Source organism: Oncorhynchus mykiss, chromosome 19, assembly GCF_013265735.2.
Source record: "Oncorhynchus mykiss isolate Arlee chromosome 19, USDA_OmykA_1.1, whole genome shotgun sequence".
Lineage (NCBI taxonomy): Eukaryota > Metazoa > Chordata > Actinopteri > Salmoniformes > Salmonidae > Oncorhynchus > Oncorhynchus mykiss.
In genome coordinates this window covers 22899206-22922379 of record NC_048583.1, presented here as the reverse complement: position 1 = coordinate 22922379, position 23174 = coordinate 22899206, and the positions used below count along the sequence as shown (strand labels likewise).

General features: G+C 39.4%; 2 protein-coding genes across 3 annotated transcripts in view; both read left to right on the top strand.

Annotated features, from left to right (window-relative positions):
- The first annotated feature begins 104 nt into the window (after positions 1–104).
- On the top strand, positions 105–11916 carry LOC110497486 (myozenin-2). Of its 2 annotated transcripts, none has more exons than XM_021573615.2 (5): positions 105–405; positions 3087–3253; positions 9021–9132; positions 10531–10711; positions 11086–11916. In XM_021573615.2, exons 2-5 carry the CDS (start codon positions 3095–3097, stop codon positions 11315–11317), a joined length of 684 nt encoding a protein of 227 aa, XP_021429290.2. In that variant the 5' UTR covers positions 105–405; positions 3087–3094; the 3' UTR covers positions 11318–11916. The 2 variants fall into 2 exon arrangements, with proteins under 2 accessions (XP_021429290.2, XP_021429289.2); XM_021573614.2 differs by having other exon boundaries at positions 107–363; positions 11086–11915.
- A 3243-nt stretch (positions 11917–15159) lies between these two features.
- Positions 15160–23174, top strand: part of LOC110497487 (inactive ubiquitin carboxyl-terminal hydrolase 53-like) — a 57506-nt gene continuing 49491 nt past the window's right edge. The window contains exons 1-3 of the mRNA XM_036954463.1: positions 15160–15701; positions 22200–22390; positions 22817–22992. Of these exons, the coding sequence (XP_036810358.1) occupies positions 22351–22390; positions 22817–22992 (216 nt within the window). The 5' untranslated portion in view covers positions 15160–15701; positions 22200–22350. The remainder of the gene's footprint in view (positions 15702–22199; positions 22391–22816; positions 22993–23174) is intronic.

Here is a 23174-nt window from a genome sequence, read left to right as displayed (position 1 = left end):
CCCTAGACATTCCTAGGCTCCAGGAAACACAAGTGCTCATGAGGGGAGAGCCCTCCCTCGGTGTGAGCCCGGTGGCACAGTTCGGGTGCCCTAATCTCTCTCTCTCTCTGATAGCCTCCCCACGTCCCCATTTCTTTGTGAGTTGTTTTGAGTGTTTGGCCTGCTAAATGTAGCCTATTGATGTAAGCTACATTCCATTGACAACAGACACAGAGACACACCCCCCAACAGATTGGCTTCAGTGGCTGGGAGTGTGAAGTTCAGGTTGGATCGAAACTACCTAGGTCGACCCCTGAGCCTCCTTGCCTTCCAGTCAAGGATCCAGTTTGTTTGAAAGACAAGACAGACAGGACACACACACAGGTATGGACAAGTCCCATCAAGGTGTGCAGTTGTGATTCCGAGGTATGGCAAAATAATAGTGTCAATGTTTTGTGCTTTGACCATTCACAACGAGTAACTCTGATTATGCTACTTTTTGATGTATTCAGTCATATTAACTTTGCATTAATCAATATCTCACATCCCTTACTAACAAACGTTTTTATTTTTTTGAGAAAACTTAACAAGAAGCTACAAAATAAATACAACTGTTAGGTTCTACCATAGTCACTCTGAAATAATGTTTCTATGTTTATGTTTTATTAAGAGCTGATTATGAACATTGTGTTCAATAACGTCTTTCAGGTTCTCATTATATTTCTCATGTTCCAAATTTTATTTTTAATTGTAAACAATTAAAGCAATATAAATTATATACATTTTAGTCATAACATTGAGAGTAAACATTTTGTACAACATGTCTGAAACATGGAAAATGCAAATAGGAAAACATGTTGGGGTAACATTGAGAGCTGTAGTGAAAGTTGGGATATGAATACAAAAGGGCATTGCTGTTTTGTTTCATTTGTTTGCAAAGAATTTTTTTTACAGTTAAGTTGTGATTTTTTAGGACTTCTGGAATTAGATTTAGGGTAACTAGGCTGTTATATTTGTCACGGAAATGTATCTTTTTTTTTCAAATGCCATCGTGACAAATTATTTATTTTTATTTTGTCAAATGCCATCGTGCCGAATGATTTTAAATTTTTTTGTCAACCCTGGGACGCAATGTTCACCCCTCACCCAACACTGATGATTCACAACGCTGAAATCCATGTGACACCTTAATGCACATCATCTAGCATTCGTTACAAGGTTGTTTTAAAGTAAGTGTTGACTTTGCTCTTCAAGCGCAAACAAGGAATTACACCTGCCAATCTGAGTTATGTGAGTGAGATGTAATGTTTTGGTTTGGGGTTGACAGAAACCCTGTCCTTGAATTAAATGCCATAATGCCAAGCTAATGCTATCATACACCTGACATGAAGGCCATCATAATATTTTATGACTGTTTTCTCATAATATCATAATGCGGTCTAAACAGCATGCAGTAGTTATCCGATAGGTCAACCAGTGTTGCAAGTGCCATGTGAGCGTTACAACTTTACTTCAAATCCTCACTAACAGCAATCTTATTTTATTTATAGAAGTACAGTATGTTGGCTCTCTAATGTTCAGTTCATATCAACAACACAATTTGAAAAGATTTTCCGCTGAGGTAGAACAGAGAGTACATCCTGTGTCCTTTATGTGTTTCCAGTTCCCAGGGGAAAATCGTGTGCCACCCTTCCCAAAGTCAAAATGTCGCAATTCTGTACAATGCCAGCTGGAGAGAGGAAGGTGCATGCAGAGGCTATATCTCGAGAGGTCCACTGTGCCAATTGTATGATCTGGGCCAGGGCTCAACGACAGCCTCAACAGCAAAGAGAATCAAACTTCTTCTGGTGGAGGGCAGTCATTCATATCCGGGTTGAACATGTCAGGGCCGTTTCTCTAGCGGTTGCCATTTAAAGCTAATGGGGATGTTTTACTACCTATGGCAACAAATCCTTCTGTCGTTGTCCTTTTGAAACTGCTATTTTGGGGCGGGTGAGGTGGGGAGTTGTGCAGGGCAGAGTTGGACAACTGTGCGTAGCGATTTAGGGGACTGAGGGTTTGCGACAGCTGAAGTACATTCTGTCTGGGTATAGCTCATTGAAGCAGCATCATGTTCAGCCTAATAGGAAAAATAACATAATACAAATTGAATTCAATAAGAAATAATACATACAAAATTGTAAGACTGCATTTGTCTCATTCGGAGTTGAAAATTCACAAAATGTACCTAGACTTTCTAGAACCCGCAAATAGCAAGTAACGTTAGCACTGTTGAGTGCAAATTAATGGAAATTCACAAGGCTGTGGTTGCATTGTCCAAAGAGCATACCTAAATCAACTCAACGCACAATTTTGTTTAATAACCATACAATGAAGAATTAACTATTGCAGTATACTGTATGTTGAGGCAACCAATTATTATTAAACACGTGAAACCTTTTATCATATTGTGATGCTTACTATACAGCTTGGTTTGAAGCTACGTTCATTTGATTTAGGCATGCTAATTGCTCAGCAGAAAGCATTTTGAAGTTACGCTATGTCATTGATATTATCCCTTCAGATGATATCAGAATAATAATGTTAATGAACCTTTCCTCTGATAAAGATCTCGCTGTAATCATAAATTATAAAAAATGCATGCTATGTACATTATGTCTTAGGGAGAGTGTCAGAAAAAATATATATACTGTATATATTTGGGGAGACGATATATTTTGTGCAACAAAGACATAAAAATACAGTCTTGGGGGAATCTTGAAGGGCACGGTTGCTTTACTTTTTGAGCAGTAGACTCATGAGATCACCATATATGACATCATTATACAGCTGGAAAACATCCGGTTTACAATGCCCAATAACAAAATCCGACTGCCAATACTGCACTATTAGCTCATCCTAATATGGGTATACAGTATCTCAAAGGATGGCACAAATTGCAAAGAACCAATAGTGGCGGTTTTGGAGAGATTTAAATTCTGTTGTTATTTATTTCTGTAAACAGGAAGTTGCCCTACTGTGTTAGATGATGTCACATTGCTGAGTCTACCTTTAATGTAAAGTCAGTCATGGGCATCTACTGGAACTTGTTTGAATTATTTTTCCAGGGGACACCATGGACCTGGGGATAAAGGTTAGCACTCCCAAAGACATCATGCTGGAGGAGCTGTCACTGCAATCCAACAGAGGCTCTCGTCTTTTCAAAATGCGCCAGCGAAGATCAGAGAAATACACGTTTGAAAGTATCCAAAATGAGGCAAACGTGCAGCTGAGTGTAAGGACTTTTACATGTACATTTGTGTAATTTAGTAATCTAAACGCTCTTATCCCAAAGACCAACAATAAGTGGATGCAAATATGGAGACTTATACAACCACAAAATACAAAACTCCTCACAACTCACATTCACTACCAATATCATACATCTGGGTTATGCCACACCATCCATCTTTGATAGACGGGTCATATGGATAGTGTTGCGGGTCGCTTGTTCCGCCGCTGTGAGACTGGAGCAGAAAAAGCTGTGACAGGCAGGGTCTTGTTTGTAGAGTTTCAGACCAGAGTTTTACACTCAACTTCAGGACTGGCACTAGGACGAAATCCATGGAGGGCACCTGAAATGAAAGATGTTCACAACTCATATTACTTTATAGCCCTTATAACACAAGGTAGATATTGGTCCCACTACGACATACAAGTGTATTCGAAATGCAGCCGTAGGTTACACCTAAACCGTAGCCTATCAAAAATTATGTCACATATATAATAGTAGATGTAAACACAAGATGAAATTGAAAATAGTTTGATGGGTGACAATATTAACATTTGTCAAACAGTGAATGAAGACCAAGAAACAGAGTGCAGCCTCTTTACCATGAGGCACGGAAAGGAACGCAATCACGCATATTTATTTTTTTGTACAAAAAGGCAACCTCAGAACCTCATCATACAGTCACACGCGAGCCCATGATTTTTTATGTCTATATAGAGTCGAAAAGACGACATCTTATTAAAGGGTGCCGGCACTTCCTGATTTTGCCTCATTTTAGATTTGGTTCATTAAGAAATGTTAACGGCCATGACAGAATTAAAACTTGAGTTGGTTTCGGGGTGTGGTTTGATATCGGTATCTCGGTGTGTGTTTGCAGGTGGGAAGAGTAAGTCAAATTATTTAGCCAATTAGCTTCAGCTGGTTGGCAAGCAACTGTGGCAAAATTAGTTTGACATTGGATAGCCTATCTGGGGTGATAGTTAGAGACCGGCAATAAATGTAAATTAGAAAATATGTTAATGTTTCACACCTTTCAGTTCTCATTAAATGCTTTCAATATTTGTATATTAATTTATACAATGTATTATTGGTCTGAGGTTTTTAAGTCATTTAAATTTGGAGCTATTGGAATTTTAATATATATATTGTCCCATGCTTCTACACCTGCATTGCTTGCTGATTGGGGTTTTAGGCTGGGTTGTTGTACAGCACTTTGAGATATCAGCTGATGTAAGAAGCGTTATATAAATACATTTGATTTGATTTAAATTGTGTAATTTACCGATAGTCCCTAATATCCATGGGGATATCCAAAGTCAACCCACATTTACAACAGGCATTACAATCAGATTGCACTCAGAATTGATTTTTAATTGTGCTGCCAGGTAAAGGTCTATGTGCGCAGGATTGAAACAAACCCAAACTTAATTTACGTTGTAATGCAGTCCTGACCAGTCTCACAAAACTCAGTTTTGGATGAGACAGACTTTATGAGACTGACTTTATGACCTCAATCCTATTTACACATGCCCGGTTTTGCCAGCCTGTAATGCCGAGTCTGATTATATCAGACACACAGTTATTATTATATCTTGGATATTATGGGTTGAGGGTGTAAGGGTTGAATCCTGGGATCACATTATTGGATCTCTGGACTTTGGGATTTCAAAAGCATTTGTGATTATTTTCATTTACAGTACAGTAACAATGTTTCATTGTTTACTTGGATCCAAAAGTGCTTTAATGCAACCATATTCCATATTCCATAAATATGTTTCTGAGTGACTCATGGTTGCATTAATGATGCGTGCACCCAGACACATGTTAGAACACATGGGAGATATGGAGAAACATTTCTCTGCACCTACTCTGGCCAGAGGCTCCTGGAGCACTTTGCTCAAGAAATTCTATGTCGCTTATCAGTGCTTGCAGATAGTGTGTGTGTGTGTGTGTGTGTGTGTGTGTGTGTGTGTGTGTGTGTGTGTGTGTGTGTGTGTGTGTGTGTGTGTGTGTGTGTGTGTTTGTTACAGAAAGTATTCACACCCCTTGACTTTTTCCACATTTTGTTGTTTTATAGCCTGAATTTGAAATTGATTAAATGTAGATGTTTTTGTCACTGGCCTACTGTCATGACTTGCCCTCCTGGATGGAGATCAAAGGTGCCGGCTAATCAAAGGTTTCAATACCCCCCTCTCCTGGGGGAGTTGGCCAGTTATATGATGGTCGTAAATGCCTTGCAGGAACTTTCTCTCCCTTGCCATGCAGTATTGAGGGGAAAGAACCCTTTTGTTACAAAAGAGATTCGTCCCGGCAAAACTCCAACATCCAAAAGTGGATAATGAAACAATATTTTTAACACAAAGAATGTGGAAATGGTCGGGAGGGACATAAAGAACAATCATGTCAGATCACTTTATTTTGTGATGTCATTAAATATGTTATAATGGAAACATTGTAACTTTAAGAGTTTTCACAATGTATATGTCAGAGTTGTAAAACGTATGATTAAATATGAAACTATTTGGGAGAAGATGAAATGTGATTTTAGCCTTCTAAATGAGATAATTGCTTTTCATATTAAGTTTTACCCAGTCGGTAGCCACGCCCACGTGAGCACAGACATTATGCTAAAAGGATGGAACGCCTCTTTTGCCAGAGTGCTTATAAAGGACTCCTAAAGAATTAACATATTAGACCAGTACATTGCCGGGTTGCTACTGGTGTGTAAAATGGTTTAAAATTACTAGACCAGTACATTGCCGGGTTGCTACTGGCGTGTAACATAACCAAAACATGCCGGGTTGCATATCGGTGTGTAAAGTGGTTCTTGCTGTACCCTGAATAATAAACCATTGACACCAGACAGCATGGAGGGTTGGCTACACGTTGAAATGGTTGCAGTTTAAATATAGTCCAATGTGACCACAGCATGAGCGGAATGATACAAAATGGTAAGACCCTCTGAAACTCAACAGGGAAGAAGAAGACTAAGACATGCATCGCCTGCAGCTCTGCATGTAATGTATTCTAGGAAACTCGACCGAAGAAGAGAAAAGAAGAACATTTCCCTCTCAACACCGTGCGGTATGTCTGATGTATCCATTCTAAAGAACAAAGAAAGCCTACTACAACAACTGAGGACATTGTGAACTCTGGTGAACAACCAGTGACTTCTTTCGAACTGACTCCCCATAGATGGACCGGGCGATTTCAACAGAGAGAGATGACAAAGAAATACAAGTGTAAATGTATATACATTGCAATTATTTTTGAATGAGCAATCGTTCATGTGCAAAGTATTTACATTCCCATGAGCATAGTTATCCAACTGTATGTACAATATTTCCCACTCTATATCTGTCCCCACCCCCTCGCCATTGTGTAACAAGCCGTCATATCAGGTTAGTCCACTAGGGACTTTTCATTGCATTATGTTAGTAATCAACATACACTCTATCCTGTGTTTGTGTTTATGTAATTCTGTGTGATTATTTAGTTAGTTAGTAAATATTAGTAAAAATATGTGTATCGCTGAATCATCATTTTAGACTAGGGTTCGTGCAGATTTGAAGTCAACGTTGTTCAGAATGAGACTGATATGGGGTAATAATAATAACTAATGGATGACTGGTAGGATAACGATATATTCTGATATATTCTTGAGTTAATTTGGGAAACTGTAACTCATTAAACATACTTTTTCTGTGGTGCTTGCTAATGAGTTAATTATTGCATGATACATTTAATCACGTCATTATTAAACATAGTTAATTGATTTGATAAAATAGCTGTCATCACATGAATGATAGTCACGACACTACACACAATATCCCATAATGTCAAAGTTGAATTATGTTTTTAGACATTTTTACAAATTAATAAAAAATGAAAAGGTGAAATGTCTTGAGTCAATAATTATTCATTCCCTTCATTATGGCAAGCCTAAATAAGTTTAGCAGTAATGTTTTGCTTAACAAGTCATAATAAGTTGCCTGGACTCACTCTCTGTGTAATAATAGTGTTTAACATGACTTTTGAATGACTACCTCATCTCTGTACCCTACACATACATTATCTGTAAGGTCTCTCAGTCGAGCAGTGAATTTCAACCACAGATTCCATCACAAAGACCAGGGAAGTTTTCCAATGCTTTACACCATTGGCAGATGGGTAAAAAAAATCTAAAAAGCAGAAAATTACTATCCTTTGAGCATGGTAAAGTTATTAATTTCACTTTGGATGGTGTATCAATACACCCAGTCACTACAAAGATACAGGTGTCCTTCCTACCTCAGTCGCAGAGAGGAAGGAAACTTCTCAGGTATTTCACCATGAGCCAATGGTGACTTTAATTAAGACAGTTACAGAGTTTAGTGGCTGTGATAGGAGAATGGATGGATAAACAACATTGTATTTACTCCACAATGCTAACCTAAATGACAGACTGAAAAGATGAAAGCCTACACAGAATAAAAATATTCCAAAACATGCATTCTGCTTACAATAAGGCGCTTATAAAGTTAATTTCTTAGCCAATTTTTGTTGCAGTTTAACTTATGTCCTGAATACAAAGTATTATGTTTTGGGGAAAATCTAACACAAAACCTCACTGAGTACCACTCTTCATATTTTCAATTATGGTGGTGTCTGCATCATGTTATGTGCATGCTTGTCATCAACATGGACTAGGGAGTTTTTTAAGATAAAAATAAACAGAATAGGGCTAAGCACAGGAAAAATCCTAGAGGAAAACCTGGTTCAGTCTGCTTTCCAGCAGACAATGGGAGACAAATTAACCTTTCAGCAGGACAATAACCTAAAACACAAGGTCAAATATACACTGGAGTTGCTTACCAAGACGACATTCGATATTCCTGATTGGCCTAGTTACGGTTCTGACTTTAATTAGCTTGAAGATCTATGGCAAGACTTAAAAATGGCTGTCTAGCAATGATCAACAACTATATTGTACAATCCAGGTATGCAAAGCTCTTAGAGACTTAAAGACTCACAGCTGTAATCGCTGCCAAAGGTATATGTATTGACAGTGGTGTGAATACTTATGTAAGTGAGATATTTCTGAATTTCATTTACAATGAATGTGCCAAAAACTTCTACAACCATATTTTAACTTTGTCATTATAGGATAGTGTGTGTAGATGTGTGAGAAAAAAATATATTTAATCAACTTTGAATACAGGCTGTAACACAACAAAATGTGGAATAAGTCAAGGGTATGAATACTTTCTGGATTATATGCATTATATGTTCATGTGTACATTGGTTAGATGCCAGTCCACAGGGGGTATACTGTAGCACTGCTAAATGACAAAAATGATTTGTTACATGTAAATATTTAGTATTGTGATTGTGTATCAACTATGGGGGGGGGATCTGGTTGCAAATTACTGTTTTTACTTTTGGCAACTGTTCAAATTGAGAAACATTGCACATAAAGTGCCATGTTCTCAACATTGCACATCAATTCTCAACATTGCAAACAAACATGCATTAGTTGCTATTTCAAGTCTTTTGATGGGAATTTTGGTGGTAGCTGATCCTGCTTTGATGTTATGCCCAAGCTTTAGCTCAGTGTGCTAAGTTAACATGGTCGTAAAACCTACGATCGATCTACCCATTTACCTAGTGGGTCTCATTTACTCAAAGTGAACAATTCGTTGCAGATAATCCCCAAATGAATAAATGAGATCAGAACTGAGCAAAAGGGTAAAGCTTTGCTGATAACAAAATACTTTCCATTTTTTTCCAGAGGGATCTGCTAGCTGAGAATGTAGACAGTGCCGAAAACAAAGAGGGATCAAAAACACTTCCTTACACACCCGCCCCAGGAAACCCTTCAAATCCAGAAAGCATTGCACCAGGTATGTAGCTACCACATCAATATTCTAAATCTATGAATGCTTATAAGGCGGAATAATATAGTTTAAGGGAATAATAAGGGCTTATTAAAATATCTTTATTTCATTATTACGTAGTGTTAAGCATGAGTAACGCTTCACTTGAAGGGATCCTACATAAGGACTTCATAAGACATTCATAACTCATGCATACTGCATTCATAAGTAAATGTCGCTTTTCAACAACTAGAAATTGATATGTATGCTATTTCTTGCAATTGTTGACATGAACATTTATGAGCTGCTTATGTACTGTTTATGAAGGGGTTGTGAATGCATTTTTAAGGCCCTATTTAGATGTTCATGTTACCTCTAAGGACCAGTCTAATTCCCCATAGTGATTCAGCAGACCTCTGGCCTTTAAGCAGGCTACATGAGAAGCATTTCCTTTCCCTGCATTAAATTGTCAGCAGGAGATACCAACAGAACACTCTTATAGAATCTGATGTGACCAAGCATGGTGTCAACCCATGTCAACTGGACCAACCCGCTTTTCACACAAAGGATGAACGCACACTTATGGTGTGCACTATTTTAAGACATGAGCTAATGATGGACCAAATTGTCTCAATCTGCCAGTGTTGAGTCTACATCACCTTTTTCACTGCTCTAGTTTATACTGTTATTAGATTATAGTGGCTATTGATAAAACAGCACCGCCACAGTCATTTTGACACCTATTTTGTTTTTCAAGCAATAAAAAACAGGTAATACTAAACAAAAATGTACCATTTTTTTTTTTTATGTCTTGATGAAATTAGCATGGAGGAACAGGTGGTAACAACGGAGTGACTAAAGTGTTGTGTTTGTTACCTTGCTCTGTCTACATCAGGGATCATCAACTAGATTCAGCCGTGAGCTGATTTTTTTCCTGGAGCGGATGGTCGGGGGGCCGGAACAGAATTACAAATCATTTGTGGACTGCAAATTGACTGCACGAACCCCAAACAGATATAATGTTTAACTAAAACATAATCATTCCAGCCTTGCTTACATTTGTATATGATCCCGTGTCTCTCTATAATGCTTGGGAATACTTGGGAACAGATTTCTAAAATTACAATCACTTGGAGCTGATATCCTGGTGTTTGTACAGTCTTTTATGTCCAGCAATGAAAATTCAACACAAAAAAACTTGGCGGGACGCCAGTTGGGGAACCCTGGTCTGGACAAAATACAGGCTCAATGCCCTTGTACTTTTTCACATTTCTTGTGCAAAGACGACAAGCAAGAAATTGCCAGTAATCATGTATCGCACTAAAGTCCAACCGCACAAATATACTAATGTATTGATAGGATAAGTGAGTGTCTATACACTGCACTGTTGGTCTTATGATTATATCTTCTTGGCATGTATCTCAGGATATGGAGGCCCCTTGAAGGATGTCCCTGCAGAGACGTTCAACTCTACAGCTATACCCAAGTCTATACTCCCTTGGGAGCAAGCTATCATTAACGACCCCAACCTGGCCGAGACCCTCAATATCAGGATGCCTGTCCCTGAACCCAGACCAGAGGCTCCTGAATACAAGAGCTTTAACAGGTGAAGTGTTCTGAGGAGAGTTTTCAGACAACTGCTATTCAACAACTTAAGCCAAAGATTTCCGAGCTACTTGAACATACTGCATCAGCCATGCACTTCTCTCAATGGCAGACTTTGAGTTAACTATGCAAATTTCAAGGTTGGGATAGTACTCTCAGTAGATCGGTTCCTCAGTACTTGACATTGATATTGCAAACATTTCAATGGAATTAAATGGTTTTCTTATAAAACAGTTCAGATTCACTGTTACATGGATGCACTACTGTAATGCTCCATAAAAAGCCAGCTTTCTATATTCTATGCAACCGTCACATCTTTAAAGATCTTCATTTTGATTTTGCATTCACTCTTGTATCTCTACATCTGATTTCCAGGGTGGCCACACCGTTTGGTGGTTTCGACAAAGCCCCCCAGAGCAGTGGGATCACGTTCAAGCTCCCCGAGATCGACCTGAACCTCCCCAACTACTCTGAGCTCCAGGACCCAGGGGTGAAACGGCCCACCTTCAACAGGGTCGCCCAGGGATGGATAACCGACGGCATCCCACTGATCCTGCCCACCGTGCCTCTGGAACCTATGCCCATCCCTGAGTCCGATGACCTCTAGATGACCTTTAAATGACCCATAAATACCTGGAAAGACAAGAGAGCACCGGTCCAACAAGATCCACTGTTGGCACCTCTAACCTTACTGCCTGATCTGCGATATAGGGGTCGGAGCTGAAGCCTAAATCATGATTTTTGAATATGTGCAACCGACGACGAACTGATGGTTTCAAATAGGGGTTCCCTGCTGTCCTGTTTCAATTCTGTGCCATTTGCATGAGTAATGATACTGATGGTTAGTTTTGCATTGTGTATTCAGAGAATAACATGTAAATAAATAGCACACATGACAGAAATGTTATTGAAATGTCTAAGAGAAAAAATATGAGTAATACATTGAAACTCCAATACATCTTTTGGCTTATATTGGACATCAGATATAAAAGTATCTTTGTCTTTAATTATGTAGACATGTTGCCTATTAATCTTTTAGAATGGGCTTATCGATGTGCAAATAAAAATGTATATCTCTTTTCATGACATTGTATAATTAATTGGCTTTTGTAAATCAATGTGTGGTTTGGATATGTGGAACAAATGAACTTGTTATGTACAGTACTTTGACTTGAAACACAATTCCTGCAAATTAAAAGAAAAGTAAGTGGGCTACAGTGTACATGCTATTTGTTAATTAGTAACAATACAGCATTCATTTTGAAAGTATTGCTTAAGCAACGTACCTATCGGAAGAAAAAACAATACAGAGTTACAGTACGCTAACATTAAAGAACCAACACATACCAAATTGAATCGGAAAATAGTTTCACTGATTTCGTAACAATTCCCTGATTTCAAATATTTTTTTAAAAGATAGGACAATGCTTAGTTATTTCAGGGTACTACCCAGGAACTGTATGACCAACTACAGACCAACAACCATACACCAACAACAGTTGATGATGTCTGATCCACACACACACACACACACACACACACACACACACACACACACACACACACACACACACACACACACACACAATCAGGTATTAAGGTAAGACCCAGATGCAGACAACGTCGAATTAACAATGGTTTAATAATGGGGCAAAGGTACAGGTCGGCAGGCAGGCTCATGGGCAGGCAGAGTGGTCAAGCAGGCGGGATCAGGACAGGCAATGGTCAAAACCAGGAGGCCAAGAAAAAGAGAGACTGGAAAAAGCAGGCGCTGAGACACAAAAACGCTGGTTGACTTGACAAACAAGAAGAACTGGCAACAGACAAACAGAGAACACAGGTATAAATACACAGGCGATAATGGGGAAGATGGGTGACACCTGGAGAGTTGGATTGGGTTGAATTAGCAAATAGCTTTATCCATAGCAATGTTGTTAGCATTAACTGCAGATGGTCATTTTCCATTGCATTTTCAACTCCACCAACAATTTTGTCACAAACTGTTGCATTAAATAGCAAATGTGCCTCCTCTGGTCTTGGCACCTGTGCTCTAGCCAACAGCTCGCATATGCGGTATGGGTATGCTGTGCAGACTGGCTAGTCTACATGATGAGATTATTATGGATAAGAGTAAGTATATTTTGATTTGTCAAATGGCAGTCAAGCATCGATCATCATGTATAAGACCTTCAATATTTATTGGAAAGCAGCATCAAGTTCATCACTGTGCACTTTCACCATCCTATGAAGTTCATCATAATTTATTTCATCTGTAGCCTAATAAACTGTGTAGCTTCCCAAGTCGTAGTGTGAGGCCCAGACATCATATCATTGTGTGTCTCAAAATGTATTTTCGTATGATTGTTATTATATCAAAATGTACGCATAAAGGCGTTTCCACCAACATTTTACAGACACAAAAATATCCCACCATGTTGAACAACCAAATGATCTGTCAGCACTTATAAAATTACACCGAGACTTCCTGTTTCCATCACAGCTGTTGTAATTTGTTCTTATGCGATAGGACTTTACTACCATAAAAACTGTGGATGGAAACGTGGTTATTGTGGCAATTCCTTCATAGGTTTATCTTCTCAAAAGGAGTCCATGGAATCAGCTGTTTCAGTAGGTCATGTCAGCATATTGCTAATATTAGCATCCCATTGGTTTCCATTCATTCGTTTAGCAATACCCAGAAAAATATTGAACATTGATTGTATTTCATGATGGTATGATATCACTACAGCTGCCGTAGATCTCATTTAATAAGAAATACTTTCGAACACAAATCATTACTTGAAACGATCAAAAGTTGGACAAGAGGTCCTCTCCCTTGCCTCCCAATGCTGAACAAGAAGCTTAAAAATGAGGGGAAAATGCACATAAAGAGAGTTACAAAATTTGGGCTAGAAATCGTTTTAAATGTTTCAAACATTAATTTCAACTTGAGAGCCTGTCAAATATAATTGTGTCAGAGTCAGACAATGGTTCTGCCTTTACATCTGCCACGTTTCAAGATCTAATGGGAAGGAAGACATGTTCCCGATCAGTGGTCCTGCACCGTGCATTTTTGTGGGAAATTAGCATAGGCGTACTAGTCACAACAAATGCAACGGTGCTTCCTGAGTTGTGGATAGCGGACTGAAATATAGGCCATGGGCCTGCATATGCCATTTTATTCAATTTAATTGTATTGTTTAGGAGTGCTGGAGGTTGGTCTACTCTATTGACTGGTCAACACAGGATTGAATCCCCAATATGGAAGTTTCTGAACTATACTTCCCCTCTGTCTCTCTCGCTCTAATTTCTCAACTAAAGCAGCAACAACAAAAAATAACACTGCAAAAACATAATTATCCTTTAAATATTATTTTTTTGTTTGTTTTTGTGACAATCGATAGAGTTGAGAACTAAAGCTAAATAATACATTTTGTGTGCACTACTTCATCACGCACTGATTTTTATCCTCAACAAGTCAGTTTGGTGGAAATACACCACTGGTGGGAAAATTTTAGAATATTAGCATGAAAATCTGTTGCCAATTGGATGAAAACCTAGATACTAAGCACGTTTTCATCCACAGTTTTTATGCAAATAAAGTCATATCTTATTTAAAAAATAATAATGACAGCTTTGACAAAAACAGGACGTTTTTGCTCGTTAGACATGGGATATTTTTGTGTAGGTAAAATTAATTATGCTGGAAATGGCGGTGGAAACGTCTTTATGGGTAAATATTGATATAATAACCATCATATATAAAAGTACATTTGGAGTCATGATGATATGGTGTGTGGTCCTCCCACTACCACTTGGGAAACCATGCAGTTCGTTAGGCTACAGATGAAATAAAATGTGACGAACTTCACAGGAAAGTGCTCGTGATGAGTGTGATCCTGCTATCCAATAAAATACAGAGGGTCTTATTCTGGTGACATTATGATCGATGCTTGACTGCCATTTGACAAAGAAAATATTCTCGCTTTTATCCATAATAATCTGATCATGTAGACTAGCCATCCCGCATAGTCTACCTGCACTGTATTTGTAAACTGTTGGCTAGAGCGCAAATGCCAAGCCCAGAGTAGGCGCATTTGCTATTTTATGCAACAGTTTTTGTGACAAAACTATCTGTAGAGTTGAAAATGTGATGGGAGCACATTGAACTTTTATCAACAAGTGTGCATATTCTTTATGCGTATTTTAGAATATTCGCATGCAAATCTGTCTCCGATTGGATGGATACCTAGCTATAGACATAGACTTTATTTCCCCCCTGAATGTTTTTATCTCGAGGAAAATGGTCTTTAGATAATTGTATTTGATAATTGCAAACATCAAAGCTTAATATAGAAAGCCTCGACAATTACAACGTTACATGCTGCAGTCAGTGTTTTTGAGAGTCATGTGAGTTCTACTCTCACCTCAAATGGGACAAACCAAACGCCGAATGCTTGTGTCTGCTCTGCGAGACAAGCGATTTGCCATCAAGTGCAACCATGCGGCGGAGATATCTCTTTGTGAATTGCAGTAGGCTACTGCACACTCGGGGCGGATTTTGACCTCGCTACTCTCGAAGCATCACTAATCTGCGGATGACATTCATGCATAGACCATTACTGGATTTATTTCCAGAAATTATTTCCGCTATTGAACCGAAAACGTAAAAACAGCAAGGACATTATCAGGCTAGAATAAGACAATAGACAAAACGTATTCGGGTATGACGGTTAAAATGCCGGTTGGCATTGTATCACTGCACTGGCGTTGCAATTTATTGTAGCTATGCAGACCTTAATACTGCATTTGCCCACAGATTCCATCCACCAGTACTGCCTGACATTATCCACGAGCGAGTCCGGGTAGTCTATTGCAGTCATTTTTGCTTCAACGGTTTGTAGGTGACACAACTTGTGGGAATCTAATGTTGACAGCCTAGCTGTTTTGGGAGATATTTTATATCGGTCAAATATTATCGACGAGATACAGTGAGTATTGCATGTGTGTTATAACATTTTTATCTAACGGGTATGTTTTTCTTTGATGCAGTGATGCGAGTTGCGGTAAATAAATCCGTTCCCCCATAACACGCATGCGTCCTAACAGGTGTAAATTGCACGATATGCAATGGCATCTGAAGTAGCCCTATGCATGGTAGAAAAGACCCCTCATGTTCGTGTAAACTCCTCGCTATTTAGAATAATACAGTGGATGGCGAATTATAGGCTAAACGAAGTCATATGAAGTTTTAGGTTATAATTATAGGGCTATGATACGGATCCTTTTTCTATTTGAAGAATACACCACATGTGCAGATAAGCAAATGTAATCATATTTGTTAATGTCTGCTTGTGATTATTCAGGCTTATATGTATACCACTTTTTGGTCACAACGTAGGCTGGATACACTTGCCTGGATACCAGGTTTGGGCTCAATTCGAATTGAAGGCAGTGTATACAGTAAACATTTTGTACATTTTGTAAATATGTGATTGTTACAAGCAAAAACATCTCACTTGCAAATAGTAGAAGTAATGACAAACATGGGTCAGCTACAGGTGCAGTCAGATATTATGCTGAAGTTCATGATGGCAAACAGAACATGAAAGGATAGTTCACCGAAAACACATCTCATTTCATGCATAACATAAATGAATGTATCGGTAGGTGGGATGTTCTGTCATGTTGCTTATTCTTATCCAACCCATTCAGATCTGACTAACAGGTTGTTTCGGGACAAGACTTTAGCTTTTTAAAACCAAGCAGCAGCCCTATCCAGAAACAAACATAATCTAGCCCCTACATCTAGGTAGTTATGAGGCAATATGGCTAGAATTCCACCCACTAATCAGATGGAAAGATGGAGCTATTGCTTCTGGCTCTTGTATGATCTCTGAAGTAGGTTTGTAGAGCACTTTGGGTTGGGATTTACTTGTCTTAATACAGGGCTTCTTGTTTAACACATTACTATTATTAGGAGGTATGGGTTGCATCCCAAATGGCACTCTAATCCCCATATAGTGCCCTATGGGTCCTTGTCAAAAGTAGAGCACTTCAAAGGGAATAGGGTGCCATTTGGGACACAGGTACAGTATTAATGGGAGTTACACTACTTCCTGCTCATTGTTTCCATGGCACATCTGAGATCTGACTACAGTTGAAGTTTACATACACTTAGGTTGGAGTCATTAAAACTTGTTTTTCAACCACTCCACAAATTTCTTGTTAACAAACTATAGTTTTGGCAAGTTGGTTAGGACATCTACTTTGTGCTTGACACAAGTAGTTTTTCGAACGATTGTTTACAGACAGATTATTTCACTTATAAGTCACTGTATCACAATTCCAGTGGGTCAGAACTTTAAACAAAAGGCACAGTCAAATTCCAGAAAATGATGTCATGGCTTTAGAAGCTTCTGATAGGCTAATTGACATTGTTTGAGTCAGTTGGAGGTGTACCTGTGGATGTATTTCAAGGCCTACCTTCAAACTCAGTGCCTCTTTGCTTGACATCATGGGAAAATCAAAAGAAATCAGCCAAGACTTCCGAAAAAAATAGACCTCTACAAGTCCAATTGCAATTTCCAAATGCCTGAAGGTACCACGTTTATCTGTACAAACAATAGTACGCAAGTATAAACACCATGGGACCAAACAGCTGTCATAACGATCAGGAAGGAGACGCGTTCTGTCTCCTAGAGATGAACGTACTTTGGTGCAAAAAGTGCAAATCAATCCCAGAACAACAGCAAAGCACCTTGTGAAGATGCTGGAGGAAACAGGTACAAAAGTGTCTATATCCACAGTAAAACAAGTCCTACATCGACATAACTTGAAAGACCGCTCAGCAAGGAAGAAGCCACTGCTCCAAAACCGCCATAAAAAATCCAGACTACGGTTTTCAACTGCACATGGGGACAAATATTGTTATTTTTGGAGAAATGTCCTCTGGTCTGATGAAACAAAAAGGCCATAAAGATCATCAAGGACATCAACCACCCGAGCCACTGCCTGTTCACCCCGCTATCATCCAGAAGGCGAGGTCAGTACAGGTGCATCAAAGCTGGGACCGAGAGACTGAAAAACAGCTTCTATCTCAAGGCCATCAGACTGTTAAACAGCCACCACTAACACTGAGTGGCTGCTGCCAACACACTGACACTGACTCAACTCCAGCCACTTTAATAATGGGGATTGATGGGAAATGATGTAAATATATCACTAGCCACTTTAAACAATGCTACCTTATATAAATGTTACTTACCCTACATTATTCATCTCATATGCATACGTATATACTGTACTCTATATCATCGACGGTATCCTTATGTAATACATGTATCACTAGCCACTTTATACTATGCCACTTTGTTTACATACTCATCTCATTTGTACATACTGTACTCGATACCATCTACTGTATCTTGCCTATGCTGCTCTGTACCATCACTCATTCATATATCCTTATGTACATATTCTTTATCCCCTTACACTGTGTACAAGACAGTAGTTTTGGAATTGTTAGTTAGATTACTTGTTATTACTGCATTGTCGGAACTAGAAGCACAAGCATTTCGCTACACTCGCATTAACATCTGCTAACCATGTGTATGTGACAAATACAATTTGATTTGATTTGATTTGATCTGTTTGGCCATAATGACCATCGTTATGTTTGGAGGAAAAAGGGGGAGGCTTGTAAGCCGAAGAACACCATCCCAACAGTGAAGCACAAGGGTGGCAGCAACTTGTTGTGGGGGTGCGTGGCTGCAGGAGAGACTGGTGCACTTCACAAAAATGATGTGGATATATTAAAGCAACATCTGAAGACATCATTCAGGAAGTTAAAGCTTGGTCACAAATGCGTCTTCCAAATGGACAATGACCCCAAGCATACTTCCAAATTTGTGGCAAAATGGCTTAAGGACCACAAAGTCAAGGTATTGGCGTGGCCGTCACAAAGCCTTGACCTCAAACCTATATAAAATGTGTGGGCAGAACTGAAAAATCATATGCGAGCAAGGAGGCCTACAAACCTGACTCAGTTACATTAGCTCTGTAGCTCTGTCAGGAGGAATGGGCCAAAATTCACCCAACTTATTGTGGGAAGCTTGTGGAAGGCTAGCCGAAACGTTTGACGCAAGTTAAACAATTTAAAGGCAATGCTACCGAATACTAATTGAGTGTATGTAAACTTCTGACCCACAGGGAATGCTATGAAGTAAATAAAAGCTGAAATTAATCATTCTCTCTACTATTATTCTGACATTTCACATTCTTAAAATAAAGTGGGGATCCTAATTGACCTAAGACAGGGACTTTTTACTAGGATTAAATGTCAGTTGAGTTTAAATGTAAATTCCAACTTCAACTTTATATTGTCAGACAGGAGGAGAATAACCATCTGTCAAGGAAATTGTGGCCGTTTGGACCCAGCAAATATTATAGAATATAAACTATTATGTGTTATGTACAGTAGCCCATAGCCAACTCTTAGAGAAGAGGATGAGAAAAGTTTACCAGTAACACTTTGCTTTAATTTGCACTTATACCTGTGTATTACTGTACTTACTACAATAACAACATCGTAATAACATATTGTTTTAGTAATGCTTTACAATCACGTAGGGATAGAGATGGAGTTCAATATAGAATAAATTGTAATTACAGTGTTATTACACTCCTATAAGAGTAACCTGATGCTTTATAATGTGCTTCTGGTTTACCTACCAGTAGGATATCAGGTATATTACTTGGGTTGATGCCTAATCCTACTTCATATGGAATTAATTCTGTGGATTCCAGGAAAGCATCATGACTTGGCAGCATCACAGCTCAGCAACAATATCAGTAACCTGTCCTGTCTGTAATGTTTCAGGGTGCAGAGAAACCGTGTTTTGGTCCATTTGAATTGAAGGCAGTCAATTCCGAAAGTGATTTAAATAAAACATAAAAACATTGAACAATTTTTGAAATGTATACACTATATATACAAAAATATGTGGACACCCCTTCAAATTAGTAAATTCAGGTATTTCAGCCACACCTGTTGCTGACAGATGTATAAAATCTAGCAGACAGCGGTGCAATCCCCATAGACAAACATTGGCAGTAGAATGGCCTTCCTGAAGAGCTCAGTGACTTTCAACGTGGCACCGTCACAGGATGCCACCTTTCCAACAAGTCAGTTCGTCGAATTTCTGCCCTGCTAGAGCTGCCTCGGTCAACTGTAATTGCTGTTATTGTGAAGAGGAAGCATCTAGGAGCAACAACGGCTCAGCAGAAAAGTGGTACCCACACAAGCTCACAGAATGGGCCCTCCGAGTGCTAATGCGTTTAAAAATCGTCTGTCCTCGGTTGCAACACTCACTACCGAATTCCAAATTGCCTCTGGAAGCAACGTCAGCACAAGAACTGTTCGTCGGGAGCTTCATGAAATGGGTTTCCATGGCCGAGCAGCCGCACATAACCTAAGATCATCATGCGCATGAGTGGTGTATAGCCATTGGACTCTGGAGCAGTGGAAATGCGTTCTCTGGAGTGATGAATCACGCTTCACCATCTGGCAGTCTGACGGATGAATCTGGGTTTGGCGGATGCCAGGAGAACGCTACCTGCCTGAATGCATAGTGCCAACTGTAAAGTTTGTTTTTCATGGTTCGGCCTAGACCCCTTAGTTCCAGTGAAGGGAAATCTTAAGGCTACAGCATACAATGACGTTCTAGACGATCCTGTGCTTCCAACTTTTTAGCAACAGTTTGGGGAGGGCCCTTTCCCAATTTAGTATGACAATGCCCCTGTGCACAAAGCGAGGTCCATACAGAAATGTTTTGTTGAGATTGGTGTGGAAGAACTTGACTGGCCTGCACAGAGCCCTGACCTCAGCCACACCGAACACCTTTGGGATGAATTGGAATGCTGACTGCGAGCCAGACCTTATCGCCCAACATCAGTGCCCGACCTCACTAATTATCTTGTGGCTGAATGGAAGCAAGTCCCCCGCAGCAATGTTCCAACATCTATTGGAAAGCCTTTCCAGAAGAGTGGAGGCTGTTATAGTAGCAAAGGGGGCACCAACTCCGTATTGACTGCGAGCCAGACCTTATCGCCCAACATCAGTGCCCGACCTCACTAATTATCTTGTGGCTGAATGGAAGCAAGTCCCCCGCAGCAATGTTCCAACATCTATTGGAAAGCCTTTCCAGAAGAGTGGAGGCTGTTATAGTAACTCCATATTGATGCCCATGATGTTCGACGAGCAGGTGTCCACCTACTTCTGGTCATGTAGTGTACCTTCTACTTTTCAGTATATTGAGAAGTCATTATAAATAGATGCTCTTTTTTCAATTATTGGATTGGAATGTCAGTTTACTTCCAGAATCGACTGACTTCCATTCAAATTGACCCCAACCCTGCAGGGAGCCTCATTGGCCTAGTTAGCTAGCTATATGTGCTGTTTTGGTATGGGGAGTATCCAGACTTTCACACAGTCCTAATGTGATTAAATAATGTGATGAAATGCCAGGGGGTACTGTGTTTTTCAGTGCTGTGACAACCCGTGACTTGAAAAGCAGCAAATGCCTGTAAACTGGCTGTTGAATCTGTGCCCAAGTAGCCTATACGATTGTAACGTTGTCCACCCAGCTCAAGTCAATCACAACACAGAGAAGCTATTGCAACCGCAGGCCTAGTCTCTATGGTCACGTATATAACAATCATCATCTAGATTCTATTTAGGTGTATGCAAAATAAAATCATAAGACTTTGAGAAAGTCATAAACAATGTATGAAGGTATGGGATAAAACAATGGCAGTAACGCAACATAATAGCAGGGGCAATTTTAAGATGTATTTTTCTGGGGGGCCAGAGGGGGAACAAGCACCAGTGGGTGGCCATGGGAACTCAGGAAACTGTATCACATATAGTGTTGACAATTGGCTTGAACTATGATGTGTTTTATTGAAAAACTGTTTCAACTGTTAATTTGTATCTGTCCCTAATATGTTAAAAAAAATCAATTTGAAAATGCACACACGGAAAATATTCAAGTTAGATACATGTTAACTTAAGTGGTAACTCACTGGTATTGAATTTTATCAACCTTTGAAAGCAGTAGGGCAACTCACTTTAAAATGTATGTCAAACAAAAACCAATGATTGCAAAGTTAAACCATACCATATTTGGTCCCATATTCATAGCACGCAATGACTACATCAATACATCAAGTGTGTGACTCTATACATTTGTTGGATGCATTTGCTGTTTGTTTGGATTGTTTAAGATTCTTTTTGTGCCTAATAGAAATTAATGGTGAATCATGTATTGTCATTTGACAATACAACAAGTCAGTTCGCACAATTAATACTTTTAACAATTCCCGCAGTGCAGATGCAAAGTTTGGTAACAGAATGACGGTTTGTGCAGATTGTGCCGTCATTGCCCAAAGTTTTTTTTAAAGCCAATGATTTATTTTCCTCTCTTTAGACTTGGTCCCATTGTAATTCAATGTCCAATAGTGCCATTCAAAAGCTTCCCTATGGATGAGCCTGGGAATGACTTCAATGGATCTTTTTGGAAGTGCGAGGCAGGGATGTAATGGATTGGTCCCATGGCTTGCTAGCTCCCTCCTCCCAGTATGTCCAGCTTTGGCAAGCCTCCCCCACTCTCCGGAGAAGGTAAACAACAGCTCCCATCACACAAGTCACTAAATCCTACCTAACCCAAAGTCTGATCATAACCAGTGGCCAAGTGCTATTCACTCTCTAAGATGTGCATGGACACATAAGGACTTACCCCTCAGGATGTACAGTAAATTCCCAATCTGGCCCTCATACCATCACGGTCACCTAATCATCCCCAGCTTACAATTGGCTCATTCATCCCCCCTCCTCTCTCCTGTAACTATTCCCCAGGTCGTTGCTGTAAATGAGAATGTGTTTTCAGTCAACTTACCTGGTAAAACAAGTTATTGTATTGTATGATTAGTGTTCTCTATGGATATATCTCATAACAGCAGTCTTAAACTTCTGGTCCAGGAGCCACATTTGTATATCCAATTCCCATTAGAGCATAACAACAGCTGGTGACTGCTCTCTCCCCAGTGGCATGCTCTAACTCTCTGGCATGGGTCAAGCTCTTCAAAAAGCCTGGAGCTGTTGGTGGTGGTGGGGGCCTGGGGAAATCCTGTCAGCCTGGGAGCATGTTGTCTCTGGCTCTAACCAAAGGCCTGCTGAACGAACCAGGCCAGAATAGCTGCTTCCTCAACAGTGCCGTACAGGTGAGTGCTAAAACTTGTCAATATGCAGGTTTATGCAATAGTGTAAACATAGATTATTTCCTACGGAAGGCTAAGGGGCAAGATTACTACTAAATTAAGATGTCCATGCTTTTTCCTATGTAGGATTTAGTTCTACTTTTCATATGGAACGTAATGTAGGATTAATACAGTCATAACATTTT